A 25,755-nucleotide genomic window follows, 5' to 3' on the forward strand; every position below is an offset into this window, starting at 1 on the left:
GAGGCCAAACTGCTTCCCCTGCACTTTTTGGTAGGTGAGCTAATGAGATCTGCTTGCCCTGCAGATTCCTGCATACGTGTTACCAAAAGTCTGCCTTTGTGCTCGGGGTCGTCTTGAGAGACACTGAGCAATTTAAGATCTTGTAGTGTGTGTGAAACTATATACATCAGGGCCATCATATATACATCAGTGTATATATACACTGGAGAAACACTCAAGTCATCTCATTTACCCAAGGAAACTTTTGCAAGAGAGGCAAACAAAGCTCCGTGAAGTCTACTTCGCTGTTACTGATGATTTCTGGAAGCATTTTGCCTTACAATGATGTGTGGGCGTATGAAATTGTAAACATGCTTTATTTACATTTTCTATTATTATTATTATAGCATGACTTTTAATGACCGGCTGTTCTAAGTTTGAAAATATTTAGACAGTCAAACCCACTATTTTATGTTTGTATCTTTCCATGACTCTTTCTATAAAAATTGATGTTTCCTTAACTTGGTTTCCACACGAAGCTGATTAAAACTGCTTTTCCTTTCTTTCATCTTATGTTAAAAACATCAAAACCAGTTTCTCTGAAAATGTAAGTAGACTTGCTTAAAAATGTTAAGTAGCTGTAGCTTGGAAGTAGCCTCTGAACACCACAGCTTTCCTTAGGTGTTTGTACCCCATGTGCAGATCTCACAGGCTCCAGTTCTTTCTAATGGGAGGTCTTCTGGTTTTTGCAGGGTGCCAGGGTATGGCTGCGGGAGCAGGACCAGCTGCAGCCATGCACTGTTGGCTCATGTACCGATGGAAACGTGCTCTTCACCTCAGATTACGGCATGGTAAGTGAATTTTGCATGAGGCTGTAGCCTATGCCAAGTTTCAAGATGGACTTCTTGGTCTTGCATGACCATCCTGCTAAAAGGAAATGTATCAGTTGAAATGCTGCAATTCTGTCTGAAAAGTGACCTGGCTGTGTAACAAACCATGCCAAAGGTCTAACAAGGGTTAAAAAGAGAAGATCGTTCTCTCGCTTCTGTTCATTTGTCTGCCCACCTCACTTTACATGGTTTTTCTTGAGCCACCTTTGAAGCAGTTGCATTAACAGACTAGCAAAACTATTATATTGGCAAAATGGTCTTAGGAAGGAGGCAGCACCACCAACTAGGCAGCCTTTTCTGCCAGGATGTGCTTCTTTCAAGCCATGCTGCTGTGAGGGGTGTTGTGCTCACCACTGTCTGCTTCAGCAGCTTTTGTCATCAGCCCTTTGGGTCAGGGGCACATGAAAATGAGCTCCCCATCTTGGTCAGCAGTGTAAGGGCAGCAGCTCTGCATAGGACAGTCCAACAAGGCAGCTGAGCTCCTCTCTGCCAGTGATAGGGATCAGGTCTTTTCCTTGCCTTATTTCCAGCCCTGTGTTCCTTGTGGTTCCCTGACATGCTTGCTGCAGTCTCACGGAGTAATATTGGTAGGAAGGGACCTCTGGGCATCATCCAGGTCCTCAGTGAGTCAGCTCGGCTCCCAAACCCTGGGAAAATTATTCAGTGCCTTCACTGAGGTTCTTGGTGAGTCAAACTGGTGCCTGGCCTGGGAAGAGGGTGGGCAAATTGGCAGCACTGTGCCTTCCAGCAGTGAACAACTGAATCTGCTCGGTTGTTTTGGTGGAGATGCTCTGCAGGCAGCTTATTTGTTATGGAAAATTGGACAGGTTTTTTGAGCCTATTATCTGGCAAATAAAGGAGGGCACAGGGGAAAAGGGGATTTAGGACTCCAGCTTGTGGAGAGTCAGTGGTAGGGCTCGTATTTTTCAGTCTTGCTTTGAAAGAGCTAGATTTCAAATCATCATTCCTTTTTCAAGAGCCTGATTTGTTTCTCAGAGACAGAAACTCACCTAGCAGATACATAGGTATTCCATCTGGTTACTCTAGTCTCTCAAATCCTTTCTTGAGGAGCTGCCTTGTGTTGGGAGTGCTGGATAATCACTAACTCATTTCAAGAGATCACAAAGGCATTCATCATAGGTAATGCTGCAGCCTGTGGAGTGTCAACAAATGGTGAGTACTTCTGTGACTCCCGCAGACTTGCTCCTGTCTCTTCTGATATGCTGCTGTGACTTTGGAAAATCCTCCAAACCCACCTGACACCTCTGAAAGGACACCAGAAATCCCACCACAGAGCCAGCTGAGTGAGTGCACCCACTGCAAGCTGTGTCCATGCTAGAAGATGTGCACAGAATAATGCTAGGTGGAGTCACAGTCTAGAAAGGCTGGATTTGTTTTTGTTTTTTTTCCTCCATGAAAGTAGAAACCACTAGGCTGAAGGAGCATGTGCTTTATGGCTTATGCAGAAGCATAAGTGATGGTGATGGTTCAAGGGCTTGCTTTATTTGGTGCCCTCCACAATAGCTGTCCTATGTGCTTCCCTCACCTGCCACCTTCATTGCTTGATAAATGTAGGGGGACTGTCTTACACTGGGTGAAAACTCAGATGGAAACACCTTCATTTTACTTTGGGCTGGATGGTTCAGTTGATCTCTCTGATATTAAGATCCCTAAATCTGATATCATCATGTTTGCCATGTCCCAGTATCCCTGCAGCCCTTGCAGCTCTGAGGTACGAAGTCCAGTCTTATGCTTCAGGGCTTTTGCCATTTGTTTTCACTTCCTTAAAAACACCTCAAGCGACAAATCCATCAGAAATGTGACTTCCTGGGAGGAAAGGAGGAGTCGACACTTAGGAAACACAAGATTGGAAACCACAGTCCAGACAGACCAGTTGAATGTTTTATGGATAAACAACTCAGATGCTGGGTGGGAGCTTTGCTTGCTCCCTCCATTAGGGTTGCACTAATGGATGAAGTTGAAGCTGAGATGGAATTGTTTCCCCGCTGCTCAGCCTGGCTTGGTTGTCAGTTCTCATATTGGCTTGTCTGACAGCCAGGTTTTGCTTTATTCCTGACCATTGCAGGGGCTTGGAGAGAGTCCTGGTGATTTTGTTCTGGCTGTGGGCTAAATCTGAGACAACCAGTTCATCACTGGGGAGGAAGTAGAAATCTCTGGCTGTGTGGTGAGGTACCTGTGTGGTATTTGATGACTTGTTTGTAGTTAGACTGAAAGCTGATGGTTTTTTCTCCCAAATAATAAAGATCTGCTCATTAATGCCTATAACTTTCTGTTTAAGTATTAACTTGTGGGAAAAGGGATATTCCAGAGGCAGCTCTGCTGAGAGATCAGTTTGTCTGTGTTCTCACTTGCTTGAGGCAAAATCAGCCAGGATATTCAGCTCAGTAGTGCAAGCTGCTGAAGCCAGACTGGCTCACCTTACCTGTAGCAGGATGGTGGGGAGGATGTTCCTCCAAACTGCTCTCCTTGCATGTTACTGGAGGGTTCCAGAAGTGAGCAGTGGGGTAACAAGAACCCCTTTACTGGAGTGTCTGGAGGTGGGGAAGGTCCTGACTGGTCTGGATCAGTGCAGCACCTTACAAGCTCTAAGGGTTGAGGGATCATCATGTCTGGGCCCTGTTTGTGTCGCACTTCAGAGCTCTTCAGGGAAAGTTCCGTTGACACAATCTTGGGAACAAAAAAAGGCCACATGTTTATCTCCAGGACCCTGGATAGTCCCTGCAGCCTGTTGGTCATACAGAGACTGGAAACCTGTCTCTACCCTGGAGGGCAGAGGACAGATTAAAAGTCAACTCTCTCCCAGTGCCTGGGGAAGCCTGAAACTTCTTCTGTATGCCCCAAGTGCTGTCCCGAGGCACTGAGACCTCACTTCCCAAATCTCAGCCTCTGCCTGAGGAAGGGTGAGCTGCTATGGGTACAGTGATGGGCAAGGGCATTCAGTGAACATCCCGAGCCTCAGGGACACACAGGTAACATCTTGGCCTTGGGGAGGGTGTCAGTGTGCTATCAGACCACTCCTCCAGAGAGTATATTTCACCTGTGCAGTGTTTCCCTCCAGAGGGTACCAGAGCCATTGTTCCTAATCCATCTTTGCTGCAGTCCTGCCGGAGCACCTGCTTAACTCTTTAAGGATCTTGGACCAGATTTTTTTTTAGAGAGGAAAGACTGAATAACCCCAATCAGGTGGCTCCAGACAGGTTTCATGGGTGACGATCTAATCCCTATTAATCATTTGCTTGTGTATTTAGGGCCTCTGTTGCTCTTCAGGGTCCAATTTTCTCCTGCCTTGTCTATGAGAGCAAGTAAACAAACTCCGACCCATCACACAGTTATTTTCATGCACAGGTGCTGCCGGCTGCCTGGTACCTTTAAGGACACTTGTCCACTCAGCTTTTTCCCTAGATGTTTTCTTAACATTTCTCTTCTGGCCCAAATGGCCACAAGTGCTGACAATGCAGTGGTAAATCAGTAAGTGCCAGGCAGATGTAAGGAAAGATCACGTCGTACTGTTGTGGACTTGTCCCCTTCCAAAATTTGTTCAAGTCAGCAGAGAAGAGAGAGCCAGGGTGGTTTGCTGCCTCATGGTTTGAAAGTGCTGTTGTGGTTTTCCTCTTAGCAGAGTCCAGTTCATGTTGTGAATCTGCAGTTTGTACTCTCCCCTGAATTTAGTTGTCCCATTCTTCCTTCCTGCTCCTTCAGTGCTCTTGTGGAAGTGCCTGAGGCCTCTGCTCTGAAGAACAACAACAACAAAAAAAAAAGAGTTGATGTGGTTTTTTTGGGCCATGCTTGCAGAGTGGAAGTCCTGCTGCTGGCAGAGTCATACCTTTCTGATACCCAGGTGCAGAAGTAGTGTGGAGAAGACCAGGGAGGCCTTGACAGAGCCTGTGCTCTGGAGGGGGCTTCATTCTATGCTTTTCATGAATATGAACTATGTATTTTTGAAATCTACCTGGCAGGTGAGAAAACTGGGCTGTGGGGCAGTCTCCCAGTGGAAGAGACTGAGTCCTTGCCACATCAGGTGTGACTGGGCAGACCTAGGGTAAACACATCTGGGGAAATGATGTTCTTTCCAGGAACAGAGCTGCTGTTTTCAATTTGATGCTTTTTCAGGCATTGTGGGGGGTCTCATAAAGGGATCCTGTGCCAGGTTATTCCTCCCCTGCAGTGGTAAGGGTGCAGGCTCAGAGCTGATCAGGGGAGCTCTCTGGGCACCTGCAGCGCGCTGCAGCAGTGAGCTCCCTGCAAGAGACTCGCCAGGGTGGCTTGCTGGAGGGAGCAGGGTGACCTCATTCTGTCTTCATCCTGCAGCTGTGTGGATGGTCTCTCCCTAGCAGTTAATGGCAGCCCAAGGACTTCCAGAAAGCAGGCAGGAGAAAACAAGTTAGATCAGTGCCATAGATCATGGTTCATTCTCTATGGAGTCTGTCAGTTTCTTGCTGGCACCTGCTAGGGCTGACTAGCAGGGATGGAAATGAGAGAGAGACCAGAGCCCCAGAAGGGAAGGAAAAGCCCAGGTTTCTTCGGAAGGGTTACTGTGGGACAGTTTTCTTCTCCAGGCTGCCTGTATGAAGTCTCCCATCTGTCTGTCTTAGGTCTTACCATCTAGTGCAGCTTAGGATGCTGGGTGGGAGATGGCACATGGCTGAATCCAAGAGTGGGAAGCAACTGAAATAACTTTTATGAAATGCCAGCATCGTGCTTGAGGAGGAGGAAAGGAGGGCTGGGATGTGGCTGTAGTGGAGGGGAACAGTCACATAATCTCAGCTCTGTTGAAAGGAGGTGAAGAAGATGACCTGATAGATGAAGAGTGGGTTATTGAGGAGGAGGAAGCTTTAGCAGGAAGAAGGATGCAGCAATTGAGGCAAGAAGAGTGCAAGTGCATAGAGAGAGAAGAGGGCACTTCCCAGAGCAGTGTTAGAAGTTAATAGCTGTCACTGTACCAACGCTTTGAAAGCTGCATCATATAAATACATGCCAGCATGCACAAAAGATGTTACTACTTTATTTGTCTTTTCATCTGCTTTGCTTTCCTTTGCCCTTGACATGACAACCTCTTGCAGACACTCTCTGGCTACTCCTATGGAGAGTGCAGGGCCAAACCTAGAATGTGAATAAGTTTTGCCTCAACCTCCCCACACTCAGAGACATGATCCCACCTGTGTTTTTGTGAAAGACTGTTCTTGGTCTCTTGGGAGCAGCTGCCATCGTTATTCACAGTCATGAGAGCGGTGTGTAATACCTGTCCAGCCTGGTGCAGCTGGAGGCTGGTGCCCTGCTCCTGCTAGGGGGACTTTGGTAAAAATCAAGTAACCTTGCAGTGATCTGTCTCTGTCAGTAGTGAAGGTGAGAGACTGACTCTGTAGCAAAAGGAGGGAGTGTGCTGTCTGGCTTCTGGCCAGAGAGCTCAAACAGGTAGGAACAGGAATGGAAGAATGACTATAAAGAAAAGGAGCAGATCTGTGTCTTATTTATTTCCTTTTCCAGTGCTGAAGTATAGAGGTGTGGAGAGGGGTATGTTTCTGGTAGGAAATTGGACCATGTGCCCACATGTCATGAGCTTATTTGTCCTTTTCTCCATTCTTCCAGGTATTACAGTACCCCAAGGCATCCCTTTCCAGAGAAAAGGTCTTGCCAATGCACCAGACCAGCATTGATGGGGTTGAAGACATGTCCATGCTGGGAGATCTGCATGAAGCTGCCATCCTGCTTAACCTGCACCAGCGCTACCAACAGGGTAACATCTATGTAAGTGCTCAAGCTGGGCCAAATCCCTTCTGGCTCATGACTTTTGTTTAGCTTCAGGGCTGCCACTTTGCATGTGAAATAAGGATTTTTAGCATTGTTTCCTGAGCATTGTTTCATATGGAGGTTTTTTCTGCCTTGCCAGCTCCATCAGCCCTGTGAGATCCTACCCCTACCAGAGGGGCCTCTGCATCTATAGAAGACCTTCCAAAACATGAATGTTCACGTCTAGGCTTTGTGGTAATTGTGCAGCTCTGTATCCTCCATGACCACCCGTGTTTTACAAGCTGGCATTCACATTCCCCTGATTCCCCATTATTGCTATTCAGAGGCTTATATGGCCAAGCAGACTGGAAAGTGCAGTGTACACAGGTAGTTGTTGAGTATCCCTCCTGATCCAGATAAATCTACTACTTGACAAAACCAGGAAAGCCAACCTGTTGCCTAATTCTTCTACTTTTACATGCAGTTGTGCCTTTTTTGAGTTGCACTGCTCTCCTTGCACAGATGAATACTCAAAAGCATCTCCTGATTTCTGTCTCAGGCCCTCAGGAAGGAAGCAAGCATCAGGAAAGGGACTTGTGAGAAAATGCACACCCAGGACAAGGTGTCCTGGGGGTGCTGGAATGGCAGCGTGCTCTGCTGAGACTTGGAGAGGACTAGGATGATATATTACAAAGACTGTCTCACCTTGTTTTACTCTTACCTTGCTTGTCCATGCTATGTGCACCCTGAGTTTTTCAGATTATGACAGAAAAAATGTAAATCTTTATCTGTGTTGCATAGCAACTGTTACCAAGGCAACCAAACCATATGCACCTGTATTCCAGGAAATGATCAATAAAGTGACCCCGTTTCTGAACCATCTCCTACACCGGGATGCAGAGGAGAGGGCAAATTCTATTTTTTTGTTGCTGTAGACCCCCTTCCTGTTGTCTCTCAACATAGCCTTGTCACTGTGGCAGTACCCACATGCACACAATCTTTCGATGGCCCTGGTCCTTGCTGCTCTTCCTGACCTGTGTTTGACACGTGCCATGTGGTTGTACAACTCTTTGCCCATTTGGGTATATTCCTCCCATTTCATGTGAGGCAGGATTCTCTCCCTTTTAAGGCTGTGTCTTGCACCAGAAATGCCACAACACCAGCACTGTGACAATGTCACAGCAGCTGTACCTCCTTAAGCCTTTCCTCTAGCTCTGATATGTTATTCCTTCTCCTGTTTAGCATTAGTTCTGTGCTTTCTCTGTCTGTGTGTAAAGGTGTTAAAGCTTAATATGTCATTTTTTTGCCTGTGCATAGTGCATGAATGTCAGCTGTGGACCTCAGATTTTTTTTTTTTTTGAGATTTATGAAGGGCCCTGACTTCTGTAACATGCTCAACAGTGGGAAGAACCCCTCAGTGAAAGACTGTAAGCCCCTCCTTGAGTGGGACTATATCTGGATATGTGTTTGCACCATGTCTGACCTGGAGAATGCCAAACTGTACAAGCACTCTTTTTCATTTCTGCAGTGTGGACATTAATATTGCAGTTGCCTTATCACTAACTATTAGTTTTTGCCATAGCCCAGCTGCACATAGTTTTCAGTTAAGCAGAAATTGAGAATGTCAGCTGTAGTGCCACCTAATGACTTGCAGTGATGTGTGAATACCATGAATTCATTTAATATCCACCCTCAATGGTCTGCACAGATAGAACATAATAGGCTAAGGTTGCAGGTGAAGCTGTACCGAGAGGAGCTGCGCCTATCAGTAAGGGCCAAAAATATTTTCAAGGAAATTGGAGAGGTCAGAAACAGATGAGAAATATCATCATTTTCTGTAAAACAAGTTCACCTGAAGGAATGGGTAACCTGGAATACTGGTAACTAGTATTAAAAATAGTAATAAATAAACAATAATAAAAATAAAGAATGAGGGGATGGAAAACTGAGAACATGAAGTGGACAACTGCTGTGAAAGAGGACAGTGCAGTTCTGAACTGTATGCCTGGAGACATCCTACCACGAGCTTGTTTCTGGTCAGGGAGTGTAGGTAGTGATGCAACTATATTGGTGGGGTGCCCATGATTAATGTGCTACAGGAATACTGACAATCTCGACAGTACTTTTTGTTTTCTAAAGAAATACTATTCAAGCTCTTCCAAACGGTTTAAGGAAATTATGTGTGCACAGCAACCACCTCTGCAGTATTTAAGAGTGTGTCTTCCCCCTTCATTCCTGCAATTCCTGTATCCCTTAATAAAAGTAGACCCAACATAATGTGAGTGATGTATAAATGAGGCAGGGGCTGTGCTGCCACATTCTGTGTTGTCCCTAGCTCTGCCACGCCTGACCACCCCAACTTCTGTAGTGGCAGGAGTTCTGGAAAGGACTGTGGCAGGAGCTGTTCCTTGGGAGAGCTGAAACTAGAGTGAGAAATGCAAAATAAAACATCTGAAAGGAAAAAGTGCTGTGAAGGTCTGGGAGAAGTGTTAGGATGGACATCTCTGTCTTGCAGTCTCTGGACACTGTCCGTTGCTGAACTGGTTGTACAATGCTTTTTGCCAATTTCTGTTTTCTCTCTCAATGCTTTCCCATTTCCTCCCACCTGTCTTGCCAAAGATCATCTGCTTGCTTATTGCTTTCATCACCAAGGATGATATTTCTACTCACAAAGGTCCGTGTCAGAGGGTCTTCAGGACTTGTTCCATGCTAGTCTGTTCGTACCAATAATGCAATTAGGTGATTTTTTTTTTCCTCTGATGATCTGTGACTGCTGCTTTAATAAATAAGTCTTAAATATTTTGGTGACTACAGCATCTTAGTCTGACTTCTGGCTTCAGAGCTTAGCATTGCAGTATGGCCCCAGATTTCATTTGGCAGGAAGAAAGCATGCGTCTTTCTAGTCACCAAGACCTTCATTTACAGCTTCTCCAGTGGATGCCTGCAAATCCTTGTATACCTATGTGGTGACTTCTAGTTCATGATCTGGAAATAATACTAGATGTTGTCCCTAGTCACAAAGCTTGGCACCTACTGCAGCAATTTAAGTGCTTCCTCTGTCACCCCTGCTGAGAATTGGCTTTCTTGGAGTAGAGCAGCCCAAGATGTCCTTGTGAAGGAGGCCACCATGCCAGCAGCAGAATTTAAGCTGGATGTTGGCCATATTACAAAGCCATTGTTAGGAGAGAGGTGGCACCATTGCTCTGAACTGCAGCTCTGAGAATAACTGGATTTGAGCTGGTTGGCTGAACTGAAAAAGTCATGCTCCAGAAACCAGAATGAATTTCCTTCTGACTTCACAAAATAATACATTTTAAATTCAATATTAGGCTTTGGGTATTTTATTTTAAGCCTTACCAAATCTTTTATTGAACTGTGAGATTTGCAAAATAAATATTTGCAAAATAAAATGTTTAGAAAACGTAGAAATGTTTTGAATTGAAATCCTGAGCTTCATCCTCAGCTGTCAATTTGGATTTGGCTTACCAAATTTTTTAAGCTGCTCCAAAGAGCATTTTTCATCAGAAGAAAAATGAAACACTTTAGTGGCTATTCGCATACATGTGTGTGTGTAACTGTGGATAGGGGCATTGAAGGTATCTCCTGATGCTCCTTCAGTCCTGGCTCTGCTTTTCAGCTTCAAGCACAGTGCGAGGTAGCTGGGTATGAAGATGGCTTCATGTTTTTCAGTTGTGTAAGCTTAATTTAGAAAAGACAACGGACTAAGAACACTTTTTTTGTAAAGCAGCAAAATTCAAACTGCCCCATCCATACTCAATCATGCAGCCCCTGCCGTGGGGTTTTACATTCTTTGCCAAATTGGGGAGCTCTGCTGAAGCCCAACTTCCTTATTTAGGCTTTCTGCCTTCAACATGAGTTATTTCAGGGTCCAGGTTTGTCATGATTTTTTTTTTTTTCAGGAGCTTTATTTCCTTGCTGTGTTTTGTTTTCTCCCCCTAGACAAACATTGGTTCCATCTTGGCATCAGTAAATCCCTACAAACCCATCCCTGGTCTGTACAGTGTGGATGCCATAGACCTGTACAGACAGCACCGCCTGGGTGAGCTGCCTCCCCATATCTTCGCCACCGCTAACGAGTGCTACTGCTGTTTGTGGAAGCGTCATGACAGCCAGTGTGTTCTGATAAGGTTAGAAATGGGAGAACCGGCTACTCCCTGACTGCATTGCACGCCTTGCTCCTGCTGCTCCGTTTGCAATGCCATCTGCCTAAATATCCACACCATCCTACCCAACCCTTTGCCTGACCCTTGCTTGTCGCAGTAGAAATGTCATGTGTTTATTCCTGGAGATCACTTTTCTGCTGTGGGTGGGATGGTGGTTGTTAGCTCAGTCTGTCCTGGATTTGTGAATGGAACATATGTCTTTTCCTTAACAGTGGAGAAAGTGGAGCTGGAAAGACTGAGAGCACCAAGTTGCTGTTGAAATTTCTGTCAGCCATGAGCCAGTCCTCCCTCGGGGCCCCTGCATTTGAGAAGAGCACTCATGTGGAAGAAGCCATTCTGGAAAGCAGGTATGGTCACCCCCATGGGCACACGGGTCCCTGTCCCTGCAGATGCAGGCGTGCTGGGGCAGCCTGCCCTTGGTGGCAGCACTGCCTTCTGCACAGTGTCTGCCTTTGGGCCGCGTGATCCAGGCTGTGGATGGAGCTGAACCTGGGTGGCAAGGCTCGTGCAGCTGAATGGTGTCGTGTCAGGGAAGTGTGGAGGTTGCGGTCTTGCTGAGACGCCTGGTGCTGGCTGCTCTCCCAGCTGCCCGTGGATGAATTAGGCTTCTTTCCAATAACAGCGTGGGGCAGACGGAGAATTAATGCTCCAGCCAAGGCTGGGATTTGTCCTTCCTTCAGTAACTCATCCTCCGTGCCCACCTGGCTGCACCCTTGAGCTCACCCATGTGTCACTGCACTGTCCCTCTTTCCAGCTCTTAGGTCCGCGTCTCTCGTGGCAGTGGCTGGAGGGGACGTGGGTAACATTCCTCCTTGCCACAGGGATGGCTGTCCCAGGTCATCCCCATCTCCCACAGTTCTTGGTTGTGGCTGTACTCACCACACTGTGACTCCTGGTCTCCTCCTTTAGCCTTGCTCTCCCTCAGCCTGCATTTGTTTCAGGCCACCACTACATCTTGCCCTCAGAGGTCCTGTGGGCTGCCTTGCGGCTCTCTTGCTGTCCAGGGATTTTAGGGATAAATGTCCATGGAAGCTGTAAGGGGCACGAGTGAGGAGGTTTGCTGGGGGCTGCAGTGGGACTTGTGTGGGAGGAGACCCCGAGCTGCTCAGAGCCAGTCTTAGCTGGACCTGGCACCGGGGAACAACCACCACCCTCCAAAACCTTGCCAAGGCATCAGGCAGGCAGGGAAGCACGCGGCGCCCAGATCAAACATGTTTGGGAAAGAAACTGGCTGCCATGAGGAGATGGAGATGTACTCTGTGGGAACCCTTCACGCCAAAGGAGGTCCTGACACCCCTGAGGGACTGTGACCCACGTCAGGGCAGGGACACCCCAGAAGGACCATGACCCAAGGGTCACCCGTGCTGGAACAGGGACACCAAGGAAAAAAGTGTCAGGAAAACCTGAAGAAGTGCAGCTGAGGAAAACTAGTAAGAGGCAAAGAGCAGCAGAGAAAATGAGGAAGCAAAGAGTGACAGAGAAACTGTTAAGTGTGGGATCCCAGCCTCCTGCACTGCCCGCTGCCTTGTCGGGGCAGTTGTGAAGGACTGGTTGTAAGTGGAGGTTAAAATGGAAGCTGAGGCTAAGAAAAGGGAGCAATAGATGTTTGACTTTAGTTAAGCCTTGGGAAGAGGGAGGAAAGATGTTTACTTAAGTGTCTGATTTATTGTTCATGTCCTTCTTTTTCTTAACACCTGAATCCACGATTAGAAGTTTCTCTTATCCAGCAATAAATTAAATTAAACAAGAATTTCCCAATGCAAGACTGTCTTGCCTGTGCCTGGAGGACCTTGCTGGGGTCTTGCAGTTTGGTGCTGTCAAGGGTGAAGCTGCAGGCTGGTCCTAGTTTGAGCCTGTGATAGTTGCAGAAACCTCCAGGTGAGTAAATCAGATGTCTGCAACCAGATCTACTGTAATAAGCTGGAATCCTTTGAACCATCTGTGTAAAAGTGACCCTCATGCAAGTGGCATATTTTGGGGCTCAGGATGTAGAGGGAAGGAGTGTTTCCTGGAAGATAGTGACTCAAAAAGTTACTAGCGCTTTTGGTGGAAATAGCCTAAGCAAACATACAATGTCTAACGTGGCAGCTGCAAGAGCATTGCAGTTTTTAGGCTTCTTGTAAGCAGAGCAGCATTGAGCAGAAGGGTTTCTGCCTTTGGACCTGGTGCTGGAGAGACTGTTGTTGGATGATTTATCCTTTGTAGGTGTGCAGATTTTACCAAGGACATTAGCAAATTGGAAAAAGCTCTTAAGTGCGATACAGTCACGACTCAAGATTTGCAAAATCCGCTTTAAGGCGAGCAGCTTAGAAGGCTCAAGCCTGCTTAGCAGTTAAGTGGTAACTTGACTGTGCTCCAGAAAGCTTACTATAGTAGGTAGGTGATTCCTGAGTCTGCAAGCTCCCACAGCTGTGAGGTGGAGTTAAGAGCTCACGACCTGTTTTGAGGACACCTGTAGTGCTATGTGAGTTATTGCGATGCGAGTGCAAGAGAATTGATTTGTCACCTTTTCCCTGAAGAAGAGAAGCTGAAGACCTGGCCCAGAGCCAGAAGCCACTGCCACTCTTAATGAGTCTACCTCATATGTTTGCATTTCAGCTTCAGTTGCTCTGCCAGTGGCCCTCCTTGGGTTAACTCATGGTGGATTTTCATCCTTGCACCCCAGCACATACCCAGGAACAATGCTGGATTCTTTCTCCATTTCAGACAGCATTATAAACAAAGTATTACATCAGCTTTCGATCATTTGCTTGTGTGTTCTAATGTTCATGCTTGGTGTATTTCTCGGAAATCGGGCTCTGAAAACTCCCTTGGCATTCTTGATTTGGTCTGGTTTCTGTCTTGAAAATATCCCACCAGTCCATTAAAAATGCTGTTAACTTTCCTCTCAGCTTTTTTTCTTGCTTGCTGGACTCTGAAGCTTCCTTTGCCATGTTGGGTGACACTGCTGACAGCATAACCACCTTTCCTGTTCATCCTTCTAATCTTCGAATCTTCTTTTTTGTCTTCAGCTATGTGACTGAATCCTGGAGCTGCATATGTTGCAATATTTCTAAAATCCAGGCTTTGCTTTCTGCTGCCCTGCTGAAACTGGTTCCCATCGTTTTGAGTCCTGCAGCACACCCTGCCCACATCCAGCCAAGCAGCCAGCATCACCTTCCCGATGCACCGCTCCACCTCGTGCAGTTCACTGCGGCATCAAATGCCACGTTGTGCTGTGCCTGCTGGCGCGGTCGGTTTGCTTGGCCCAGGCACCTGCCCTCATTCCTGGCTGGATCAGCTCACCCACCCCTCTGCCCTGCAGCTGCCACCAGCCTTGGACACCCACATGCCTATTTCCTCCCCCATCCCTGAAAGATTTCTGCACTCGTGTGTGAGTCCATTGCCAAACTAAACTATAAAGATCCTTCCTTGTGCTTTGCTTATCTAATTTAACATGATTTAGAGCCATAAAGTTTGTCTGGCTGGTTATTGCACTCTCACTGTGGTGGTCATATAACATAACGCTGTCCGCCCTTCTTCTGGTTGTCCCCATTAATTTTTGTTGATTCATGGCGTTGGTGTGCTCAGTGGGATGTTCCTGGGCAATGTCCTTATTTACATACTCATTTCAGAGGCACGGGTCTTGGAGTTCAGTTCTCCAGGGCAAGGAACCTACCTCCTGATCTGTGCACACAGATTTCTGTGACAGGGTTTTCTATGGTTGCAATATAACAGAGCAATTTCATTTATATGCTTTTGTTTGTTTAAAATGATATTTTCAAGAGATAAATTAGGAAAATACTGCCTGAAGTTTCCTGAAGGTTGTTGGGCCTTTCCCCCAACCACAGCTCTCACTTAGCTGACACTTGCAAGGAAGCTTTCAAACTCCAGTGATATCTGTAGTTGTGATTATCTGTCACATTATAATTATTAACTTGTGAATAATCCTGTATCTGCCTCTGTCTCAAGTGGAACCACACAGTAGATTGATGGAGATGTTTAAAAAGACAGTATTTCTCAGGATAATAATAATTTTTGCAATAATTTTTGTTAAAAACTATGTGTGTTTTAGCATTTAACATGACCACATATAGGCTGTTCTTGTAGCATCTCCATGACTCCTTGCTTGTCAGGCCTTCAGATTATTTTAGAATTGGTAAAATTGCAAAAATTAATATTTTAATCCTGAATTCAGCATGTCAGTTTGAATGGTTTAGGCTTTTCCCTTGTACTGTTCTGTGGAGCAAGAACCCAGCTGCATTTTAACTAACTATTTTCCATGTTGTATGAGCCTTCTGAAGACAGGAAAGTGACCAGGAGACAAAATTCTTTAATGCATTACTTGTCTGAAGTTTGGTGATACATTTTTTTTTTCCAAATTTTTTTTTCCTGAAGTGGGTGATGTGGCTCTCTTAGAATGAAGTTTTCAAATCTATAGTGTGTGTATACTCCCTCTGCTTGGAAACCATGTAGCTTGTATCAGCTTAAGCAAGATTTAAGTCACAACAGGAGTTTGTGTGTCTCAGTATCAAATTTCTGTACCAAACAATTCAGTTTAGTACTATGTTTGTCTGTTAGTTTGAACATGTTTACCTGTAATTTTAAGAGGTGTCTTAACTGTTCTTATTCAAGGGCAGTAGCAGAAACATCGTAGTATGTGGTTTAAAGCTACAGAGTGTTTGCCCCATATGTCTGATGCTTCTGAGAATTCTGAAAAAAAAATACAAGCCCATATCATGAGATGCTGCTGTGTTAAGCACGCAACCTGGCTGGGTCTCCCCACCTTTCATTTCCTGGAGCCACGCTGGTGGCAAATGCCCTTGACAACATGAACACCAGCTGCCCATACGGATTGGGGACTGATTTAATTAACTTAAATCCCAGAGGTTTAAAATTTATCTAGCAGCAAGTCGAATTGCTCTTGCCATCCTTCCTTGCCCTTGAGCTCTTCCTGCTTGTCCAGTCTGATGCTGTAACAAATTAATCTCACATGGCAGTGCATGCTGTGCAAACGGCAAAAGGTTGTGCACACGCTTTGTCGTAATGGTATCAAATCACCAATCATATCTTCATTGCCTTGTTTCTGCAGCCCTATTCTGGAGGCCTTTGGAAATGCCAAGACAGTTTATAACAACAACTCCAGTCGCTTTGGCAAGTTCATCCAGCTGCATTTTTCTCAACATGGACACATCCAGGGAGGGCGAGTAACTGACTGTATCCTTTTCTTCAGTGGACCAGAAATGGATGGAGTGAGTGAAGATGAGAATGAGCTCAGAGTGGGTCAGGAAGTCTCTCATCACAATTTCTCAAAGCTATTTCATAACTATGGGAAAATTTGCACCTTGAAGAAGGAAGAAGTATTTGTTTTGTGGCTCTGCAGCACCTAACTCTGGAAATGTTTTGTCTAGGTACTACATTAGGTAGGGACATAGTCTGACTTTTCACTTTGGCAATCACAACACTTGATACTTAAATCCCTAGAATTTGGTGCCCTCGTGTTGATTGCATCCTGTTTTTCCCAGAAGATTTTTCCCTGATATTAGCTCTGCCAATGAATTAATGATTTAGAAAAGTGAGACCAAGCTAAGAATCAATATGGTCTGCACAATATTTGGATACAGATGAGAACAGGAATTTAGAGGGCCAATTGTGACTCCCTGTTTTGGGCTGCCCGTCTCCAGTGGACCTTGGAACCCCAATTATAGAATCATAGAGTATCTCAGGTTGGAAGGGACCCATAAAGATCATTGAGTCCAACTCCCTGCTCCTCACAGGACTATGTAAAATTAATCATATGACTAAGAGCACTGTCCAGAGGCTCCTTGAACTCTGACAGGCTTGGTGCCATGACCACTTCTCTGGGGACCCAACAAGAACAAGGAAGACTGCAAATAGTCAAATTATGCTGTGACATGGCCACTTTCTTCCCCCTACGCCCATGTACCCTTCTCCCAAAGGTTTTACATACCTTTTGTCTACTTGAGGCAGCTAAAGCTGCCCTAGCGACATTTCTGGATGTTGATGTTCAAAGCTGCTGATGACTGCAAACCACACCAATTTCCACTGGAGTATTAGCCAGATGAATTTACTACTGTTGTAAATAACAGGCTTGGATTGTTTAGTCTCTGCTCTTCGTGCTGTCGGTAGATAAGATAGTGGTCTTTTGCAGAAGCAATGAGAACTGATGCAAGACTTGCTGTGTGCAATACAGGCCACGGAGCAGCCTCTCTAATCTTTCTAAGTGTCCCTAATGTGGCTCATCCTTTGTTAGGTCACCTCACCATTGTGCAGGTCCTGTGCTCTATCTGACCCTGCCCTTTTATATATCTCTTTGGCACATAATACCTTTGTGGACAAGGAGTAGCAAGGAGGTTCCCAGATGATGTTTGCGACCATTCCTGGTCCACTTTCCAAAGCATCAGTTATTTAATTATTTGTTGCTTGTTACAGGATTCATCCCAGTGTGTCTAACAGATTCTTTGCCAGTCATCAGGAGATCTGTGCATATGTCATTTGAATGTTTTCTCCTTAACATGGTGTTCAGATTTACTGGAAAAGGTATGTTTCACCTCTACTGACTGCTGGGTGAGCCCCCTCCTCCTACTGTGGTGGGGCAGTGCCAGTTCTCCTACTGGATGATGCTGCTTCCATCACAGCACATAGACATTAGCGCTTTAGATGTTAACTACTGCAACTGTCCCAAGTGAGGAAAAGGAACAATGTTTGTTCTATATTTATCAGAGCCCGTTCTCCTGTCTTTGATAAATACTCTGCATTACAGAGAAACTCCAAGAAAAAACTTTACCAAGGGGAAAGGAAGAGAGAACAAGTACTTGGGAACTCAATTCCATAGAGAGGAATATGGAGGTACAACTCCAAATGCAGACATCACTTTTCTGATGTAGTTTACTTTGAACTCAGTAACTCACTGAGGAGCAGGGGCAGAACTGACAAGGTTCAATTTGTCCGTGCGTGCACTCTCTGAGTTCAGAGAAGTCTGTATGTGCTCAGTTGCACAGCCACACATGACAAGATCTTATTTAGGCAACACCATCACTAAACTGGAAGAAGCCCCTCTTGTGCATTGGCCCCGGAAATTTTCCTGTGTCCTGGTCCACTCTTTGCCTTTGCAACCACAAGTGTGATCAGTTTCTACTGGCTACTCCTGTATTCTTTGTTTCAGAACAGAGTGGTACATCAGAACCCTGGAGAGAGGAATTACCACATCTTTTATGCTCTGCTAGCTGGTGTGAGCGGGGAGCTGAAAGGTAATTTAATTTTCTGGGATATGGCTCTGTCCTCTTTCTAGTTCAGCATGTGAAGAAGGTGTAAGACAACTAGAGCATGATATTTCAGATACCTGATGTATAATTTTACTTGAAGGCCATATGGTGATTTCATGGGAAACAGAAACAGGAGCTGAGAGAAAGAGGCTGAGGATGATAGAAATGCTGTATGAGAAAAGACACTTCAGGCATTCTGAGCTGGAGGGAAAAGTCTGCAAAGTGAAGAGGGGATATAGAGAGGTGAGGTAATGAAACTGGCTAGAGGCAAAGAAAGGGTAAAGAGTCTTGATTCAGATACTGATGGCAGTTGTTGAAGGAGTTCAAAGGTTGGACTGTCAGACATACTTTTACAAAAAACTTTCAGTATAGGTAATAGGAGACATAAGAATTAGAGGACCAGCAAGGCAGTAGCAGGACTAGAGTAAAAACATGTCTAGTATCTGAGCAAAGGGTTTATAGCTCTGTACATGGGGAAGGGAGAGGTGTGTTGAGAAGAGGGCATGCAGAGAAAGCAGCAGCTGCAGGCTGTAGAAGAATCCTCTTTGTAGTGCAGCACTCCGTTAATGACATTTGTGTGTGTCTGGCCTGGGCACTGCTGAGCACTGATGGTCTGCTGAGGAGGTCGCATAGATGGGCAGGAACATGTTACAGTTGCACGCTGGTTTTGAGGGGCTGGGGAGTTTCTTTGTGCCTTTGTTCTGTGTGTGCTAGAATAATCAGATGGAAGAATTGGGCCTGACACAGAATGGAAGGGAGTAGGGCTTCAGTTCTAGGGACTTCATGCAGGACTGGCCACATAGGTCAATTCAGAGATCCATCTAAAGCACAAGGCAATAGTGGGGACCATGGTTATCAGGTCCCCACCTGGGAGGTGAGGAAGGTACTTAGGGAAAGCATATGAAAAAGGTTCTTTTCTTCAGCAGATCTCTGCTATTCTTCCCCGTCTCTCTTTCCAAGGTGGTGTCCCAGGCTGCTTCACTTCCCTCATCTGTAATTTGTTTCTGTCTCTTGATCATTCTTGTCTCTTTTCTCCATAGATCTTTTAGTTCTCTGTCTGTTTTGAAATGGGAGATCAAATGTGCCGATAGTGTTTAAGATCTGGTTGTGCAAAAGATACACGCAGAGACCTGATTCTGTTTTTATGTTTTGTTCTGTGTTCCTTCTAAAACTGAAGGAACCAAACTGTATTCAGTTTTTGACTCTACTCAGCACTGAGTTGATGTCTTCAGAAATCTTATTGTGACTCTCTGAACTCTGTCTCAAGCGGTGATTCCTAATTCAGAGGAGTATATAGTTAAGCCTATTTTTCTGTAAACTTTACAAGATTTAATTTAATCTTTTGTAAATTTTTACTGAGTCAGTTCAGTATTGAAATATTCTTCTGTGACTCTGCAGCTTGGAATTTGGCTGTTCTAAATAATTTTGCTCCCTATGGTAAACATACACACTGTGTTGGGGACCAGGATCATGGAATGAAAAGGCTGACTGCTAAATAAATTGTTGTCTTTCTCCTCTCTGCCTCTTTTTCCTCTATTGCAGAGAGTCTATCCCTCTCTGAGCCAGAGACTTATCGCTACTTGAACCAGTCTGGCTGTGTGACTGACGAGAACCTGAATGACACAGAGATGTTCAGTAAGGTCATGGTGAGTCCTGTCTTAACTCCTCCTGAATGTCTTGGTCAAAATCTCATGGGCTAAACGCGCTGCAGGGTCTAGATCTTGCAGGCAGAATTCATTTGCCCTAAGCCAAAATTCAAAATTTGGTGTTCAACGAGTCTGAAACTCAGCTCTACCTTTTTTTTTTTTTTTTTTTTAATGGTAAAAAAGAGGTTTGAAGAGTGGTTTTAGTCTACTGGAATGGGGGCATTTGGGAAACAGTCAAGGATGAATAATAGTTTAGAATAATGGAGACTTTGAACCTCATGAACCTCGCCCTCCACCACGTAATGGTTCCTGGGAGCCCTCTGATGGCTTGATGCAGGAAACCTCACACTGACCGTTAGAAGGGGAACAGTTTGATCTGAAAGTAGTGTTCTCCAGAAATTTTTTAGTAAAGTTGGATCACCTGTGCAAATTCTGAAATACAACATGGATTTCAGTAGACATCTGTAACTTCACCAGAGGTTATGGGTTTAGCAGGATGAATATGCAATTTGTGTTTTGTTTGATAAGTGTTGATTGGCCTGAGGGATCTCATAACGTAGGTGAAACCAGATAGGCAAGGTGAGAGGAGTCAGCTTAGGATTTCAACAGCTCCTGCTTAGGTGTGATTTAAGGAAAGGAAATATCTCCTGCACGGCAGAGGTTTGAATGGCAATATGGCATTTATACTTCAGCTGAGGAGAGGCCTGGAGGAAGGAAGAGAACTAGAACCCTGGAATGTCTCACTGACAGGGCAAATGCATGAAAACTAGGTCCTAGCTCTTTAAGCCCAAGACCCAGACTCAGATGCACTAAGACATAGGGAATGTGCTGTACTTCCTCACTGTCTGGTAACCTGTTTCTAACCTTCTAGCAGGTAATGCCAAAAGCCTGGTTTTAAATCTTGCTGCATAAATCTACTATTCTAAGCTAGAATAAATTAAGGGGGTTACGTGGATCAGAGTAAATTAAGTATATTGTACAGATCTGTCCTTCAGGGAAGACAATAAGGCAGAATGTGGAAGCAGTCCAGTGACATCTGTACTGCCAGTGCTCAGGGAAGGATTTCCTCACACAGGCACAGATAAACACATTCTTCCTGTGACAGAAAGGCAAAGGCAGCAGCAAAGTCCAACTTGAGGATAGGGCAAATGCCCACCTGCCTTAGATGGGGATGGGGTAAATGAAGGAGAGAATGGGAGACAGTGGAGGTCACTGACAGATGTATAGCTGAGAGAGAGGCTGTGCCATTCCCAAGTTTCACTTTGATTCATGATGAGTATATTTCTGAGTTTTACATCTTATATGGGCATGAGTGTGGTGGTTGCATTGCACTGTGGCTGTATGTACAGCCAACATTAGCTGTATGGTTTTGCATAGACTGCTATGAAGGTGGTGGACTTCAGCACTGAAGAAATCAGAGACATCTTCAAACTTCTTTCTGGCACACTTCATCTGGGAAATGTTGAATTCATGACAGCTGGTGGGGCCCAGATTACAACTAAAGCAGGTAAGTGGGATCCTAGCAACTTGGTAGACCATGCAAAGCCCCATAAGGCCTCCACTGAAGCTCATTCCATTGTCATTTCTCCCTCTGCTATGCTGGTCTGCAGTGCCTTTGCCAGAAGATTCCCTGCAGTTTAACTCTGCAAAACATTGAATGCCTTGAGGGCATTCTCAGTCCCAACTAGTAAGAGAGACCATCTGATGGTGGGAAGAAATACTCAGAAAAGGTGTGTGTGCCCAAGGATGCATGGCTCCAGAGCACCAGTATGATTTAGTTGGGCTGTGGACCTGTGGTCCATTTGTTCTGGATACTCTCAGACTGAGTCCACAGTATCACAGTTTCTCTTTTGCATTGAACAAGCAGGAAGAAATAGGAACAGGGAGGAGTCTGAGGTAAAAGTTACAGACTTGCCCATGTTCTCCTTTGAAACATCTGCTAGTGTGCACTCTGATACAGTTACCCAATCTGAGCTGCTCTGGTAAAATGAATCCCTAAACAGACAGAAGCAATAAATATATATTATGAGTGCTTCAAGTCTTAAGTTAATTGCATCTCTTCTTGACATGCAAGTTTAGCAATCCCACGCTCAGACTGCACTATTGTGCCTTTAGGAAAACATATCTTCTCATTCAATAAATATTTTACTTGTGCTGAGCTTTACACAATGCTTTGCTCTTCCTGTTGCCACCAGAAAGGTTGACTTATGTGAGTGTCTGACTGTGGCCTGTAATGAATGCTGACCCTGCCTCAGACTGGATATGTGAGCTTACAGTTTTGGGTATGCCAAAGAGAATTAAGTAAAGGGGGGCGTGTTTTGTGCTGGGGCTTAGTCACTTGCCTTGTAGGAGTCCCTGGGATTTCCTCACTTAGCTGCAGAATATGCATCTCCCATGAGCGATGGGGATGCATGCAGGAGAAAAAAGTGTGTCCTCTTCTGTTATTAGTGCTGAACATTGCCAGTGACCTCCTGGGCTTAGATGCCTTCCAGCTTTCCGAAGTACTAACACAGAGGTCCATGATCCTGCGTGGGGAAGAGATCAGCTCCCCTCTCACTGTGGAGCAGGTAGGTGTCCTAGTGTATGCTATTGCTTCTGCCACTTGTGCATTTCCAGGCCCTCCATCTCCCTCTTGTATCATCCATTCAAGTTTAGGGTTTCCTCTTACACTCCCTAGGTGCTCATCTGTGTCCTCAAGTATTTTGTCCTTATTGGTAGTTTAGGTCCCAGTGTTGACTCTGCTTTTTAGGCTTTACAGGGAGTTCACCAAATGGCAGTGCACAATACTGTTTTTAAGTATTCACCGTCACTCACCAGGAATTGGTCATGCTTGTGTCATGCAGAAGGTACATTAGATGCTTTGTGGTAATTGCATGTGTGGATGTTTTTACCTTGCAGAACTCCCAGGTTACATTGCGTTTACTGGAAGATAAAAGCTTGCACACAGTTTTCATGAAACGTCCAGCAGATAGTAGGTTGTTATCCCACAGTAGCTTCTTTGTGTATCCAGGGTCAAATAAACTGATATGTAGTTCTCATCTTCTGAACCTGCACTGCATGCTGGAGCCAGTCCTGTTTATTTGTTGCATTTTTCTGTGGTTCATTATAGTTTTGTGTATACTGACTTTAACTTGTGGTGCTGCTGATCACTTGAGGGCACTCTTGGTGTTTTAGGTCCATGCACAGATAACTGTAGAAAATCTTCTGGCATTAATAAAGTGCAAGACACTGGGAAACAAGGAATAACATTACTAGGATGGAATAAGCATCATGTTATAGCAAAATGAACATCTGTAATGGAAATCTTGTGCTGGCATGAATTGCAGAGGGTTATCAATCCAGCCCCTATATTGGCAGAGAAACCAGAGTTACTAGATTCTTTCTGACAGATGTCTGTCTAACTTTCCTTCATATTTCCCATGGAAGGAATTTCGCAGTCTCTTTAGGTATCCTGCTCTAGCTGCAGTGGAGTCAGGAGCTGAAAAGATTTTCCTCGTATTTAGTTTACCTTTGACATTCCAGCTGTCCACCTTATAAGTTTCTGCTTCTGGGAAATTTTTCATGTGTTCTTTTTTTCTAAGCTAAACAATCCAGTTCCTTCAATGTTTCCTTTTAAGTGATTTTCTAAATTTCTTCTTCTTCTGTCTCTGTTTTCCTGCATCTTTCAAGAAGTGGAGTGCCTATAGCTGAACACTCTATTTAGGCTCAAGTCTCAGCAGTGCTGATTCAGCAGAGCAGTCACTTTTCTTGCTGCAAACACACCTTCTAATATATCACAAACTAAACTTTGCCTTTAAGAAATGGTATCTTTTTTTCATAGTCTATGACCTTTCTTTGCAATGAAATTGTGTGACAGTTATTTTTCAGCCCATAGTCTGTAGTAGATATCCCCAATATCCAGTACCACAGTTCCTCTTCTCAGCTCTCTGTCCTAAATAAGCCACATCTTTCTATATCAGTGCACAAGGATGGATAACAAATAATGCCAGAGACACTCCATGCAGTCCAGGCAACAGTGTTCAGTTGTAGGATTTACAAGAGCCTCCCTGAACAGTTTTCCCCAATAGTACAGCTATTCCTAACATTTGTGCGTGTTGGATCCCACAGTTACTGCTTGCAGCCCAGTGAAGTACTAAGACTGCAAGAAAATGGTTATAGCAAGTGGATGCTGCTACTTAGCTGGCTTCGGTAGGTGAGCCTGCTGCACTGAACACTGCGCCTGTAAAGACTTCCCACTTAAGCCCTCGTGTACTGTGCCCACCTATTCCCACTTGTTGTTGTGGGAATGCACTGATAGAGCTGCCAGGGATTTCTCATTGTGTAACGAGCTCGTTACCCATCTGAGCTTTGACATTTCAGTGGGCTGAATGGATGAATTGGCCTGAAGGCGGGCAAAGCTGGGAGGATGAAAGGAGCCTTTGAGAATCTCATTTGAGCCATATTGTGGGGAAAGCAGCTTTGCTTACAGCTGGATGAGAAGGTCCTGTTCCTGGAAAATGAATCCAACTTACTGTGTAGCCAGAGACACTACAGAGGCATGGCCTTGAGTACCAACGCGTAAGACAGATCATCTGATGGAGGGAAGACATACCCAGAAAAGGTGTGTGTGCCCACACTTTGAAATGTTCACTTCTTAGAGAAGGGAGGTTGCTGTGTCCTTGGTCTTGGGTTGCTGGAGAGGAGATACTACCTAGGAGGAGAAAGGAGGAAAAAAACGGTGAGATTGAGTGAAAAGGAGGATCTTGCAGGCTGGGCCTCAGAAGCTTGCTGGGAGGATTCAGAGGCAGTTGGCCTGTGCCATTAGCAAAGCAGAACAGGAGAGGTCATGTTATTCAGGCTTGTAAAACTGAAAAGGATGAGGGTGCATTTGGAAGATCTCTGTCATTGCTGGTCAGGCCTACTGAAGGAGTTACCCTGGTGTCACAGGCGAGACAGAGTAAACAACCTGTAATTGATCTAGATACTGCAGTTTATTTATGAAATTATAAGATGATAGGTTTTCCCATACTTGATTATTGATATTTGTTCACTTTACCCCTCAGCATTATGTTCACTAGATGTCAACTTCTTTTCCCAGTAGGAAGATTGCTGCTTGGCCAGGAGGATTGGGCAGGAAGTTGTATTGGTTCATGTTGTGTAGTTCCTTGCAGTTACAAGTCTCAGGAATTACCAGCCAAGGTCCTTGGGCATACCCTGACATTTCTCTCCACATGTCTCTGATCTCCAGGATCCTTCCCCACTTCCAGCATCTTACTTCCAGTCAAGATCTTTGCCACCATCTTTCCTGGCCCCTTTTTATACTCTCTGGGATCACATCTGCTTTTTGGGACCCCTTAGTTTTGGCCTCCTCTTCTTTCCAGAACCTTAAGCCCTGGTTTCCCAGTCTAAATAGTGTATGTGCAGGATAGCATGCAGTCAGCCTCTTAATCTGTGGTTCTGTCTCATGTCTTTTTATTAACTGGAGGATTTGGGGCTTGCCACTTTTTTTTAGTCCAAGTGTTATCAAAACTGATAACCAGCCCATTCCTGTTACAGCTATCAAGTAGCAGGCTTTTGCTTGAGATTTTGAAAGTTCAATTTTGGCCATTCATCCATATGCTTACCTACTCCCAATTATTTGCTGCCTGCTAGTGATCACAGTTTAAGTCATTTTTTCCACCTATGACACTTGGTTATGATTGCTGCATGGGATGCTGGGTCAGCTCCAGAAAAGTCTCTCAACCCATGCTCTTCTGGGGCATGTAACCTGTCTGTTAGCTGGCCTACCCTGTCTTCCAGTAAGATCATGCTGTTTCCAGGGAAGTTTTGGAGAGGGGATTTTTGTGACAGAATGCTCTATTAAATCCTGCCCTACCAGTTTTTTAAAAACTGAGTGGACACCCATTTGACAGCTCTACTAGGAGTACTGAACCGAGATACCTTGTCTGTCACTGCAGATGTCTCAGGTGATGCAAATGACTGCTACAGGCTTAGTCATGAGGTATTTTGTGACCTTCCCTGCCCCAGCATTTTTCCAAAAGATGTCAAAGATTTTGCTACTTCC

General features: G+C 45.0%; 1 protein-coding gene across 1 annotated transcript in view; it reads left to right on the plus strand.

The window, feature by feature from the left end:
• Positions 1-713: 713 nt before the first annotated feature.
• Positions 714-25,755, plus strand: part of LOC104523156 (unconventional myosin-X) — a gene marked incomplete at both ends in the record, with an annotated part of 37,951 nt that continues 12,909 nt past the window's right edge. Inside the window, 10 exons of the mRNA XM_010165648.1 lie at positions 714-830; positions 6,477-6,635; positions 10,578-10,765; positions 11,014-11,148; positions 15,873-15,997; positions 17,328-17,341; positions 17,967-18,051; positions 19,609-19,712; positions 21,090-21,219; positions 22,161-22,279. Coding sequence (XP_010163950.1) covers positions 714-830; positions 6,477-6,635; positions 10,578-10,765; positions 11,014-11,148; positions 15,873-15,997; positions 17,328-17,341; positions 17,967-18,051; positions 19,609-19,712; positions 21,090-21,219; positions 22,161-22,279 — 1,176 coding nt within the window. The remainder of the gene's footprint in view (positions 831-6,476; positions 6,636-10,577; positions 10,766-11,013; positions 11,149-15,872; positions 15,998-17,327; positions 17,342-17,966; positions 18,052-19,608; positions 19,713-21,089; positions 21,220-22,160; positions 22,280-25,755) is intronic.

This window comes from Antrostomus carolinensis, unplaced genomic scaffold (genome assembly GCF_000700745.2).
Source record: "Antrostomus carolinensis isolate BGI_N321 unplaced genomic scaffold, ASM70074v2 scaffold27850, whole genome shotgun sequence".
In the NCBI taxonomy this organism is placed as follows: Eukaryota; Metazoa; Chordata; class Aves; order Caprimulgiformes; family Caprimulgidae; genus Antrostomus; species Antrostomus carolinensis.